This window comes from Octodon degus, unplaced genomic scaffold (genome assembly GCF_000260255.1).
Source record: "Octodon degus isolate 3935 unplaced genomic scaffold, OctDeg1.0 scaffold00065, whole genome shotgun sequence".
In the NCBI taxonomy this organism is placed as follows: domain Eukaryota; kingdom Metazoa; phylum Chordata; class Mammalia; order Rodentia; family Octodontidae; genus Octodon; species Octodon degus.
Window position 1 is genome coordinate 11,703,295 of NW_004524641.1, and position 13,919 is coordinate 11,717,213.

The 13,919-nt window shown below is 39.7% G+C and overlaps 1 protein-coding gene across 3 annotated transcripts in view; it reads right to left on the reverse strand.

Moving 5' to 3' along the window:
* Nucleotides 1-13,919, reverse strand: part of Cers6 (ceramide synthase 6) — a 317,328-nt gene that overhangs the window by 186,013 nt on the left and 117,396 nt on the right. For all 3 annotated transcript variants that reach the window (XM_004634784.1, XM_004634783.2, XM_023719164.1), the window contains one exon: nt 9,839-9,969. In XM_004634784.1, coding sequence (XP_004634841.1) covers nt 9,839-9,969 — 131 coding nt within the window. The remainder of the gene's footprint in view (nt 1-9,838; nt 9,970-13,919) is intronic.

Consider the following 13,919-nt stretch of genomic DNA (forward strand, 5'->3'; position numbering starts at 1 on the left):
AAAATAAAATAATTTTTTTTTAAAAAAGTACAAATAGCAAATAAATATATAAAAAAAAAATTTTCAGTATCACTGGTTATTTAAAAGATGCAAAGAAAAACAACCCAAAAATTCCACCTCACTCCAACTCAGTGCTGATCCCTTTTAAACTATATTGAGGTAACTCTAGTTGTTTTCAAATATGAATGTGTACAGGCATGAGTCAGCTAGGGATACTGTTATAATGCAGGTACTAGTTCTTTGGTCCGTAATGGTAGCTGCAATTTTCCTGTTCATTCTCCCCCTCCCCTGCCCCATTATATCCTCCTCATCTTTCTGCTCCTCCTCCTCCTCCTCCTCCTTCTCCTCTTTCTTTTCCTTCTCTCATGTTTTAAAATTAATTCTATTGGTTGTTATAGTTTGCATCTAGTCTTCCCCCCAAAGCCTTATGCAGTCTTGGGTTGGACTTCTAGAGTTTGTGATTAACTCATGATCCACTGAGATTATGGGTGTGACTGTTGCTGAGATTATGGGTGTGAGTGCTGCTAGGATTATGAGTGTGAGTGCTATACCCAGCCTGGGACAGATAGCCTGAATGCAGCATAAGGGAGACAGACTTGCTCTCTGTTGCCATGGTTGCTGGTACTCCTCCATTTGCTCTCTGCTCTTCACTGCTGCCATGAATAGCTGCACTGGGTCTCCACGTGCCACTCTGCCTTGGAGCCAGCTGAGTATGGACTAAAACCTCCACTAACTGTGAACTAAACAAACCTTTCCTTCCCTCATTTTGAGTGTTAGGTAATGAGAGAAGAGTAACTGGGACATTGGTACGCTCTTGATATACAGAAGAGAATTTGTGCTTGATGTATCATGGTATATCTTGAATCTTCTTTTTCCCCATTCCCCTCCCTTCAACTTCTCTTCCCTTCATTTACACTCTCACCAACAAAGAATCAACTGGAATCTCTTCTTATTAAAAAAATTTTTTTTCTCACAGAAGGAAATCAACAATATAATGAGGAGAAAATCCACAATGAGGAAAGAGGTTTGCCAGCTGTCCCTCAGACAAAGGGCTACTATCTAGAATAAAGAACTCAAAAAAGAAAAAAATCAAACCTCCACATGTAAAGGCCCAATCCAAAAATGTGCATATGAAATGAATAGGCACTTCTCAGATAAAGAAGTGCAAACAGCAAATAAATATATGAAAAACTATTCATCATCACTGGTTATTCAAGAGACGCAAATTAAAACAATGCTGAGATTCCATCTCACTCCAGAAAGAATAGTTATTATCAGGAAATCAACCAATAAAAAATACTAGAATGGCTGTTGGTAACAAGGGACCCTTCTCCACTTTTGGTGGAAGTGTAGACTGGTGCAACCACTGTGGAAACCAGTGTGGAGATTCTTCAAAAAACTAAAACTAGAGGTTCCATTTAACCCAGCTATTCCTCTTCTTGGTATCTTTTCAATAGAATTTAAAGCATTATACCACAGTGGTATGTGCAGATCCATGTTTATAATAGCACAGTTTATAATAGCTAAATTGTGGAAACAGCCCAAATCCCTATCAATAAATGAATCAAAAAAGTAGACGTGCTTCTGTTTATGCAATGGAGTACTCTCAACCATCAAGAGGGATAAGCTTGAGACATTTCTAGGTAAATGACATACTTTGAGACTATACTCTTAAGCGAAATAAATCAGACACACATGTTCAACTATTAAACAATTTCTCTGGTGTGAAAAACTGAAAGTATAAATAAGGACCAAAATGTATAATAATAGATACTGTGAAATAGGAAAAAATGTTCAAATGGAAAGGGAAACTAGGCAAAAAGGAAGAGGGCAAGAGGAAGGAAGGGAAAAGGAAAGAAAGACAAGCTTTTATAAAGAAGAGGAAGAGGGGTTAAAGGGAAGGGAGGGGAATATAGAAAGAAAAGAATCGAGATATTTCATATATAGACAACAAATTCCTATGATGAATGTTATCATTATGTACATCTAAAATGTACCAATAAAAGTAATTAATTAAAAAACGTTGAAAAAAAAAACGTTGAGGGCCGGCCTGACAGTTTAGCAGACTAAACATCTGCTTAGGCAGAGCACAGCAGCTGTGATCTGATCTCTGGGTATGCCGTGCTGGTCACGCCCCTGAGGCAGGCTGAGATGGTGACTGAGACTGGGCATGGTGGCACGCACCTGTAATCCCAACACTTGGGAGGCTGAAAATAGGAGAATCACTATGAGTCTGATCTACATAGTGAGACCCTGTAGACTCTATAGACCCTGTCCTAAATACAGGGAAAAAAAAATATTGAGCTTTAATAAGTTCAGCCATTCCTCCGTAGACTCTGTTCTCTTTATCACCAGCCAACTCCATGTTGGACAAAATTATTTAAAAACTATGATTAATAAAGCATTTAGGAATGCAGGAGCTAAAGAAAAAATGGCCAATTAAATGTAAGCAAAGCACAGACTTAGTAATGTGCGGCCAGTACAACCATGGTATGGCCTGCCTGATATTTTTGGCAAAAATCTGTTTTTTTTAAGTAGCCAGGGCACATGCATGGGAAGCCCAGTTGTATGGCACTATGGACCATGAGAGGCTTGGTCTCATTTTCTGTAGGTCTTATACAGAAAGAAGGAGCAGAGCTTCAGACATGCATTGAAGGCAAAAGAGTAGACTGTTCACAGTTTGGTTCAATCTTTAGAATTTTTGTCAAGAAAATGATGCTACCTTGAAGATACTTTACAGCCTCAAAGAGAACAAAGTTGGGCTAAATCAGTCTGCACACACTCAGGATATCATGTCCAAGGAATACTGGAGCCTGCCATACCAACTGCAGGTCTATTCTACTGTAAGCTCTGAGACGTGGGTGACTGTGCCTGGCACTATGAGGCCACATTCTCTTTTTTTAGAACTCCAAAAGAAACACACCAGTATTGAAACTATAAGGCGGGCTTCAGCAACCCTTACTTGCGGGCTGATCCTGCCAGCCATCTGTTTTCGTGTGGCCTGGGGCTTAAGAATTTTTACATTTTTTAATGGTTGAAAATTTTTAAAGAATATTGTATGACCCATGAAAATGATATATCCAAATTTCAGTATCCATAAATACATGTTCTTGGAAGCAGGCAGACATATTTGCACTGTCTCTGGCTGCTTTTATGCTGCAAGAGCAGAGTTGTAATCACAACAAAGCCCATTATGGTTTCAAATATTTAATTTTTGGTCACTTATAAAAAGGTTTTGGAACCTCTGCCATAAAGTTAAAACTGACCTAAATACAACCCACAGATTTTAAATTATGTACAATAATCCAGGGCACCAAGACATTTGCTGAGCAGTGTCTAGGCTCCTAAGTGCTCTGGATGACAGCAGGTTGCACCAACCCAGGAACTATTTTGTAACAACCACTACTGTCACCACACAAGTGACAGAACAGCTCAACCCTGAAGTTTTCAAGAGCTAAAAGGCAGTCCTCCACCACATTCATCATTTCTCCACACATAGGACCAGCATCTTAGCATTGCTGATCACAAATCCCATTACTGAAAAAAGAGGACATGGGTTCTAGAAGATACTTCTTTCTTATTCCCTCTTCAAAACTGCATCAATCTTCAGGAAAAATTTGGAGAGTAAATTTTACAAAAGATGCATATCTCATGATCTGATGGAGAAAATAATAAAAAAAAAATGAGCTTTCTCTCTGGTAAAACTTCCCTCATCACCACAAGAAATAGAAGAGATGGTTTACAAATATTCTTTTTTTGTTTGCTTGTTTGTTTATAGACAGGTGGCTGGTTACAGAAACTTCATGAAGATATTCACAGTAATTTCCTCAGATCAAAGACAGCCCTGAAATAAAAGGACACAGGAGACTCAACTACTAATTCCTGTGCGATCTCACTCCCTCCCCTGCAGCCGTTATTAGGCCCTGCTTCATTTGCAAAGTCATAAGACAGGGCCAGCTAGATAGCTTAGTAGACTAAGTGCTTGCTTAGGCAAGTGCAGGGATAGGGGTGTGACCCCAACACCAAATGACATGTTCCCCCCCCTCCCAGGTACACTGAGCAGGCCACCAAGACTGGGCATGGTGGCACATGCCTGTAATCCCATTGCTAGGGAGGCTGTAAACAAGAGGATTACCATGAGCCCGAGCTATGTAGTGAGACACTGTGTAAGGGGACCCTATACCAAATATATTAAAGAAATAAAATCACAAGACAACAAGCACTCTTGATTCATCCAAATACAAGCAGCTCTCTACATTCCTCCTGCCTGAATTCATAGCTTGAGGGCAACTGGTTAAGCTATGTGCTTCCAAATGATAAATTACACTAAACTCAAATGAAACACAAAGGAAGAAAGTCACAAGGCTTCTTTGCTGAAGTACAGTCACAATTTCATTGAATTCTGTGGCTGTACAGAAGTATCCAAGGATAGAAACCACTTGGGAATAATCTGAGCCCACATCAACTCTAAAATTGAATTCCTAAAGAAAAAGGAATCTCTGGCCCTCGTCCTATGCAAGAAAAGCCTCTATCACTTCAGTATCACATGGAGAAATCTTTGGTTCAAATAAATTACTTTTAATCCGTGATGTAGAATACACAATAATATATTAAGGTTATTTCATAGGAGATTCACCAGTCCAGTGACTTGGAGATTGCTTACATGAAAGCAAATGTAAATATGTACTCTCATATGTGCTATTAAATGTAATATATTATATTACAACTTGATGAGCATAGGGTGGGGACAACTCACAACTGATTTGTTCTGGTATCTTATATTTTCTCTTTCACTTTCACCCTGCAGATAAATTTTTTTTGCAGATGTGGCTTATTTTATATTATCCAGACTGATAAAACTGACACCACTGTCAGAGAAGGGTGGTGTCACATCAGCATGGTCCCAACGGACAGCGTAGGCTTCCACCTCGAACCAGCTTCTCCTCAAATGCCTCACATCACATTCCCTTTTCATAAAACTCTTGTTCTCTCTCTCTCTCTTTCTGTCTCTCTCTCAAATCTCTATTTTAGTTGCCAGTGAGGATTTAAATGTTTCTGGAAGAGTCATCAAAACTGACACAGCTGTGAATGACTGACAACAAGCAAGAGGGGAGAAACTCACATCAATGTTTGTGCACGTTGCTCACTGAACAACTTCTCAGTCCATCTGCATTAAATGGGTGTGCCAAGAGTCAGCCACATCGGCAGATGCCTGCGCGCGCTGCTTGGCATGCACACTGGTGCTAGCCACACTGATAACAGATGAAGCATAAGTTTTCTAAAACAAAAATTGGTAATTTTAAAAAATGATTGATTCTTTGCATTTTGCTCCTGTCTCTACAATCACCAAATTGGTATAGAGGAATGAACCCAGGGCCTTCATATTGAGCTACATCCCCTGTCCAACCCCAGCCCTTTGATTTTTGTTGTTATGGTCGCTGTTGTAGTTGTTGTTATTGTTGAGGTAAAGCCTCACTAAGTCACTACATTGGCCAGCCTCGGTTCAAACATGTGATCCTCTTCCTCCTGCCTCAGCCTTCCAGACAGCTGAGACTCTACGGGTGCACCACCACCATCACACATCTCTTTTTCAAAACAGGAGCATCTGTCATCCACACTTGGGACTGTTCTTCCAAAATAAACATGTGTAGAACCCCACGAGTGTCATCTTACTGAGAAAGACACCCTGCGGTGGGGCCTGCATGTGTATTTGGAAAAGCAAATTGGGTGACCGCAAAATAACTTCCCTGGTTAAGGACAATTATTCTAGATCATTTTTCCAGGGAAATGACCATAGACTACACATGCACACATACAGAATGATATAATGCTACTTAGTCCCTGTGGCATTCTCTGTGTGTTCTCCTTTGTGATCCCTTCCTTCCTTTGCATTTCTTTGTTGGTTTTGTTAAATTGTTTTTGAGATAAGGTTGGATCACCTTCTGACTCTTGGATTACCTTCTGCCCTCGGCAGCTTATCATAAGTACTCATGACCTAATGTTAAGTCACATGCTGCTTTATGTGCTTTTATTACTGTTCATAACTTGGCCATCTGTATCCACCCTGATTATGTATTACTGTTTGCTGAAGAACCTAAAGGCTCTTATGTTGCCCTGGATGGTCTTGAACTTGTGCACTCAAGCAATTAAACCACCTCAGCCTTCCAAGTTGCCTGGGACTACAGGTATGTGGCACCTCCCCAAGCTCTTTTCTTTGAATCCCTGTCCTTAAAATTATTGTGGAGTAAGATGGGTTACCAAAAAAAATTTTTTTTGATGGCGAAGGCCAGTGTCAAGTGAGGTCAGCAGCCCCTTTCAGAATGAAGCCATTTTAATACAGTCACTAGACAAGTAACTTTTTGGTGGAGTCTGTATGTTGCGGCAATGGCTAAGAACACAAGAGTAAGCGATGGCCTCTGGACTCTTCAGCAAACACTAATATATTATCGGCTGATACAGATGGCCATGTTATGAACAGTAATAAAATCACATAAGGCAGCATGTGACTTAATATTAGGCCATGAGCATTTAGGATAAGCCTCCAAGGGCAGAAGGTGATTTAAGAGTCAGGCCACACTCCAGAGAGGGCCAGGATATGGGGAATGGGTAGAAACTAGGTAGATAAGCAGAGGAAGTAGGTGTTCTGGACCAGGAACACTGCACAAGCCAGACAGACACCTTGGAGTTGTAGAAAAGTCAACTCTGTTGTTTTAGAGCAGTAGAACATGGGAATAACAGTACTCTAGGATAATGTTTGGGGTCTTGGGGATAATGTGTAGCAAGCAAAATGCCTCTAAGACCAAAGGTAATAAGGAGACCAACGAGAGCAAACAGGATCTTCCTGGTAGTGGTGGATGTACAAAGAACTCTTGGAACTCAGGGGCCAACTGCTTTGAGTTTCCCACCTTATACAAAATGGAGGCAACAAACACAGGCAGAGAAAGAGAATGGAAGCAAATCAGAGTAGCCAGTTGGAGTAGGTAGACAGAGAAATGCCCCGGGGGGACATATGCACTGGACACAAGGCTTCAGTAGATTGGAGAGAGGAAATGACTTCTCTATGGAGAATGAAAGGCAAAGTAAAAAAAAAAAAAAAAAAAAAACAAAAAACAAAAACAAGAGGGTGAAAACCAAATCTGGAGAAGTAGCCCATTGAAGACCACATGAGAAAATTCCTTAGGAAAGTGGAAGACTATACTGCCAACCCTGAAGCCAAGGAAGAAGAGTCAGAACAAGAGCCCACCAACACTATCTCATGCAAAAGAACAGTCAAATGCTGTGGAACTGATTCAGTGGTATTCCCAACAACTGCTACCTGCCTCCAACCCATGTTTGAGTTCTCTCCTTTAATCATTAGCCACTACCCTGACTGTCCACATCAACTGCTTAATAAACACAGCATTTAAAAATAAATATCAGCAGAAGTTAAATTATTATTTGCAGATGACATAATACTCTACATTGAAGACCCCAAAAGTTCCACCAAAAAACTTCTAGATTTAATAAACAAATTTACTTCTGTAGCTGATGCAAACTCAATACTCATAAATCAATAGCACTCTCATACACAAATTAACTCACAGAGACAGAAGTGAGGGAAAGCACACCTTTCACCACAGCAGCCAACAAAATGAGATACTTGAGGATCTAACAAAGGAAGTAAAAGATCTGTACATGGAAAACTACAGTACTCTGAAAAAGGAGATCAAAGACAATATCAGAAAATGGAAAGATATTCCTGGCTCTTGGATATGCAGAACCAATATAGCAAAAATGGCTATAATCTCAAAAATGTTATACAGATTTAGTACAATCCCAATCAGAATATCAATAACATACCTCACAGACTTAGAAAAAAAAAATTTCCTAAAATTCATTTAGAACCAGAAGAGACCTAGAAGAGCAAACGCAAAGGGGTCAAACACCTCTACTGGAAAAAAGACAGCTTCTTTAATAAGTGATGCTGGAAAAACTGGATTTCCACATGCTGAAGAATAAAACTAGGCTCACATCTATCACCATTCACTAACCTAAAATTAAAATGAATCAACGTTCTAAATATTAAAACATAAACACTAAATATGCTGGAAGAGAGAACAGGAAGGTAGAATTCTTGAAGACACAAGTGGAGAGACAGACATTACAAACAAAACTGGGCAACAGAGGCAAGCAAGGAGCATCACAATCCCTGACTTGAAACTATACCACAAATGTACTGCTGTGATACAAACACCATGGTTCTGGCAAAACAAAAGACAAACAAACAAAAACAGAGGTGTTAAAGGGAGAGGAGGAAAATGGGGGGAAAAAGAATCAAGATACATCATGATATATTAGGAAAAATCCCTGTGATGAATGTGATCTTTATGTAGACCAAAAGTGTACCAATAATTTTTTTTAGAAGTAAATAGAGGAGGATAGTGGAGAAGGGGAGGGGACAGAAGGAGCAGGTTATCAGCTGCCATCACAGACCAAAGGAATCAGTACCCGCATGGTAACAAGGTCCGCAGCTAACTTTGCCTGCACACACTCATCCTTGAAAACAACTACTGCCCCCTCAGTACAGTTCAGAAGGGGCCAGCATTCAGTTACCAAAGATGTAATCGGAGGAGGGAAAGAGAGCATGTGAATTCAAGTACACGGGACCTATGAGAGGCCTGCTTCACCCCCGCTCAGACTGCTGGCTCAATGATGGCATCGGAGCCCTTTGTACATGTGGCAAGGACTTTTATGGAAACAACACCAACTTTTGAACAGGTGCCCAGACCCATAAATCCCTCCGTAAACTTCTACCAAATTTAATTATAGAAAGGCTTCACACACTGTTACCTACTTGGTGGCTTTTCTAGATTTTACAAAAATTCTGACATCTTGAAGACTGTATCCATGAACTTTATATTTACACAGCACTGGGAGTTTACAATCTCATTCTACCTCCCATTCATTCTCCTGTAATATTGAGTTTCTCTCTAGATTTTAGATTGCAATTGCTAAAATACTTTTTTGGCCTAATTGAAGCCAAACCTGAAAATGCAACTGTAACCCCAAATGGAAAAGGCCTGCAACTAAGGCAACTCATGGACAGCACTGCTGTGTAGATAACCAGGGGTTGGGAAGGCTCACTGCCTAAAGAAAGAGTGGGGGGACAAAGGAATAGTCACATCCTAAACCAAGCACTGACACTCAAGGAAGAATCTTCCCTTCCTTGGAGATGCGCTCAAGGGTTCCATATTTCCTCTTCTTATTTTTGTAAGTGTATTGAATAACTCTGTTTCAACATACCACTTTGAGGTCTTTTATTATTTTTAACAGTGCTACTGACGCTATATAATTTACACATTTTGAAGTTCATATTCAGAAATAGAAGAGACTTTCATTTTATCCCCGTCAAGAAATGCTTCATTAAACTCCCCCAGGAATAGAACACGACAGCCATTTCTTAAATCTCCAGAAATACAGGGCTGTTATGACCTCTGATGATATACCCTAATATCTCAGTGGAAAAACATGCCCTGATGAAATCCTTTCTGTTAAAATTCAAACTACCAGCACAGGTGAAAGGAAAGGCTTTAAATGCTACATGTCGAAGACAGATGGAAACACCATAGCAAGCCCTCTTCATCGACTTCATCTGGAGGAACATGACAAGGAGGTGAGCTCCATTTACTCATCCAAAGTGGAACCTACACAGCCTCCCACCCCATTGCCCCCTGGCTCTTGAGGGTGTGCTTTCCCAAGGGTCTCCAGAGCCAGTACAGGTCTGTTCATCTTTCACCTCAGTGATGGCATGTGCACCGAGGCGGGCTTCTTTTTCAGGTAGGAGAGAAAAGCAACTTACATGCTCTCGCAGAACCTCGTCAGGGTGCTGGGCTTCTCCTGGTTGCGTCTCTGCCGAAACCAGCGCTGAATGCTTCGAACATCCCAGTCCAGCTGCTTGGAGAGCCCTTCCAGTCTCTTCTCATCAGGATGCTGTGAAACATGTTACCAAGAAAAGCATTTTCAATCCACGCTCATGTTCACCATAAACAGATCTTCCCTTGTGTCTGAGTTTTTTCTCCTATGGTTATTCTGTGCTGCTGAGATTTCACTGTTTACCATGAGGGTCTAGGCCTGCCATGAGCAGCAGAACATAAATAATCACTAGGTGACTCACCAGGAAACACGATGGAAAACCATGAACCTCTCATAAAGCTTGCAATTCTCCTTACCAGCAATGCACTTCCCAGGAGGCAACCAGCAACCAAGTGACTGTGTCAGCCCCAGCAGCCCTAGGAAAGTGGGTCTGAAGGAGAATTTGCAAAGAGACATCATTTGGGTATTTCACTTCCTCAAGGAAAAAAGTTAGACTCACCCATCAAATAACAGGACAGATGAAAAGCATGGAAAAATTCCAAAGTACCTCACTCAAGCCTAAGGAACCTCTGTACCAAGCATACTTTCTCTGCCTTCATTCCCCATCCTCCACATATTTCTCAAGGATTCCTTTTTTTAGTTAATGCCTTCAGCCAAATACTACATCAAGTGTTTCACTAGGACAAGACATTACTTGAAAGGCAAATGTGGTAAAGCGAACATAGTCCCGAGACAACACAAGTTCAGTTCTTCACTTGGCAAACTTCCCTGGGCCTCAGTTTCCACATCTATAAAACAAAGCTTGGCAGTCAGCCTAAATGGGATTGTGTTAAGAACTAAATACGCAAATTTATGTAAAACTGGACACGTGTTAGCTCTCTTCTCTCTTCTTTCTCTCAATTATGTTCAAGGGTATCATACCAACAATCAAGTAAGGGCGATCTTCTATAGAAAAAAGAAAGCCATGTGAGTTCCAGTCCTTTATGTACTCTATTTTAATATTAATGATCAGGGAAATAAGCAAAAGTCGAGGAGAGAAAAGGCAAGCAGGTGGCGTGGACATATGACACCATGCTAAAAGCATCTCAAGCACTCAACGGGCATGTGTCACCCTCAGACTCGTATGTGGAAACTCTGCTCCCCGATGTGATAGATTGGGGATTCGGGACATTAGTGGCCTTGTAAGAAGACACACGAGAGAGCTATCCATCTCTCTCTCTGACACGTGAAAAGACTTCTGCCAAAAACTAGAGCATGCTGACACTTGGTTCTCAGATTTCCAGACTGCAGAAGTGTGAGAAATAGAAGCTCTCTGTCAAACCACCCAGAGTACAATGCTCTAACACAGCGGACTGAACTGACTAGGATACTCAGACCTACAGCAAATGGCCCGCAGGTCCGAAATGTCCTGACCTTGTGCCTATGGTATCTGAGTTCTTCCTACGATTGAGGACACAACTTACACCTCCATATCTCTCCTCATCAAAACCATGAGAACAAACCCCTGTCCCTACAACATATGTTACCTACACCATTTTCCTGGAGAAACTCAGTTTTAATTTTAACCTACTTTCTAAGTTTATTAACAAAAAAGAAAATCCATCTACCAAAGTGATTATAAATTAAAAAATGGTCTGAAGTTTCACCTTCCAACTCTGTTCCTGTTCTCTCACCCCCTCATTTCCCTTTGTTAGCAGGTAGCCCTGGTTAGTACAGTGGTTCCTTTCCAGAATGACTTCATGTACCTACAAGTAAAACTGAACAGGTGAGCAAAAGACATTTTTATGTCTTCCGCTGGTCACACAAATGGTTGCAAACTATGAACTTTGTTCTGGACTTTAGGTCTTTTCACTTTACACTACATCCTTGGAATGTTTCCATCTCACTGTTCCGAAGATGCCCACATTCTTCCGTAGAACTAGAGGGCTACTTTCTTACACATTCTACTATTAATAGATATTAACAAAGCATCCAAACTTTGGCAATAAACAAGGCTGCAATAAATAAACGTGCCATTGGTCACTATGAACTGATTTATCTGTGGAATAAATTTCTGGAAGTGAACATCGTAGGTCAAAGAGCACTACACTTCCATAATTGATTTTGATAACAAAAAATTATTCCAGTGATCTGATGAATTCACACTCACAAGCAAGAGCACCTGTTTTTCAAAGCTTTCTCAGTGGCATGAATCAATCACATTTTTGTATTTTTCTAGCCTGGTATACAAAAACTGTACCCCAGAAAATACTTTTTTTTTTTTCTTTTTATGAAAGAACTATGTTTTTTCCTATGTTTTAAAAAAATGTTTTGTATTTCCTCTTATTATGAAGAATATGCTATGTCCATTTTTTTCTTTATTTGGTGATATTTTCTTTATTGATTTGTAGAATTTCTTCATATTTTAGGGCAACTACACTTTTATCTGCACTATGAGTTGCACACTTTTACCAGTACATCATTTGTATTTTAGAATTTGCTTAGGGTACGTTTGCTTGTTTTACTTGTAGATGTGTGCCTAAAATATATGCTTGAATTTACCAGTCTTTTCTAAAATAGCCCCTATGTTTTAAGTCAAAATGTAAATAGCCATCTTTATGCTGAATGTTCAAAAAGTTCTCCCAGGTTTTCTTCTAATATATTCAAATCTTTAGTGCATTTGAATTAATGCTGAGATATCTGGTGTGACGTATGATTGCACCTTTCCTTCCAGATGGCTAGCTACCCAACACCCCAATACTGTTATTCATCTTCTGCTCACTGAAAAAAACCAATCTACTCTTCAATTGATTTATTATTCATGTACCAGGAATATGCAGTTAGTTTTCTCAGAAATCTTTATTTTTCTACATGAATTAGCTTGTTTTCAAAATAAACAAATAGTCATACAAACAAGCTTGTTAGTATTTTTAGTAAGATCAGTCCGACTTCTTACGTTAATATAGGGTGAATTAACATCTCTCCTCATTTGTTGTTACATCCTTCAAGGTTTGAAAACTTTCCGCATGTCTATCTTGCACATACCTTATTATATTTATTCCTAGGGATTTTGTTTATTTCTATCATAAATAATATATTTTCTCGTAATTTTTAATTGCTACTTGCATCGATATGAAAGCCAAAGGCTTTTTTTTTTTTAATTGGAGTTTATCAGTCCCTGTTTGCAGTATACAACATTTACATTCCTTCTGGGAAACTGGTCTGGTTTGTAACACTTTCTTGTTCTTTTTTTTTTTTGCAGAACCGGTCTTTGAACTCAGGCCCTTGCCCTTGCCAGGCAAGCGCTTATTCTACTAAGCCATTCCCCGGCCCATATAACACATTTTAATTCTTTTTTCATCTTCTTTCCCCTCCCTCCCTGCAATCTCCACCCATTTCTTTTGATCCCTTTCCTCTTGGGGGGAGGGGGCTGCACCTTGGCAGCCCTCAGTGCTGACAGGCCTCCTTTGGAATTGGCGCATGCTCCTAACACATCCCAAGTGCCCTTGTCAGCCTGTTCCCCTCTTTCCCTCCTCCATCTCCTGATCCTCTTCCCCTTTAAGAAAAATCTATCACCCAAACTTCCTACTATCTATCTTTTATTTTGCCCTATATTTTTACTCTGGGCCTCTCATATAGAAGAAACCATGCGATATGTCTGCTTTATTTCACTCACCCTTATGGTCACAAAGTGCATCTATTCTGCCATATACAACTGGCCCTTTATCCTTTACAGGAGAGTAGTACTCCACTGAGTGTAAACACCACATTTTCTTTAATTCTGTATTTGTCATATTCTTTGTAGTTTTCACTGAATTCCCTTATATTTCTAGATACAGAATCACCCAATAACATATTACTGGAATGTAAGATCCCAAAACTAAAATTTTAATTTTTTTCACCAATACCTAAATTATAACAGGACTTAAATAAATTATTTCTAGAATGAATTAATTTTCTTTTTTTTAATTTTTTTTTATTTTTCAACAAATAATACACTACATATATTCTTCTTAGTGGTTAATTGCTGTACAAGATGCAGACGTGTGATCCTATTTACAAACACCATTAGAACAAATCATTCTATT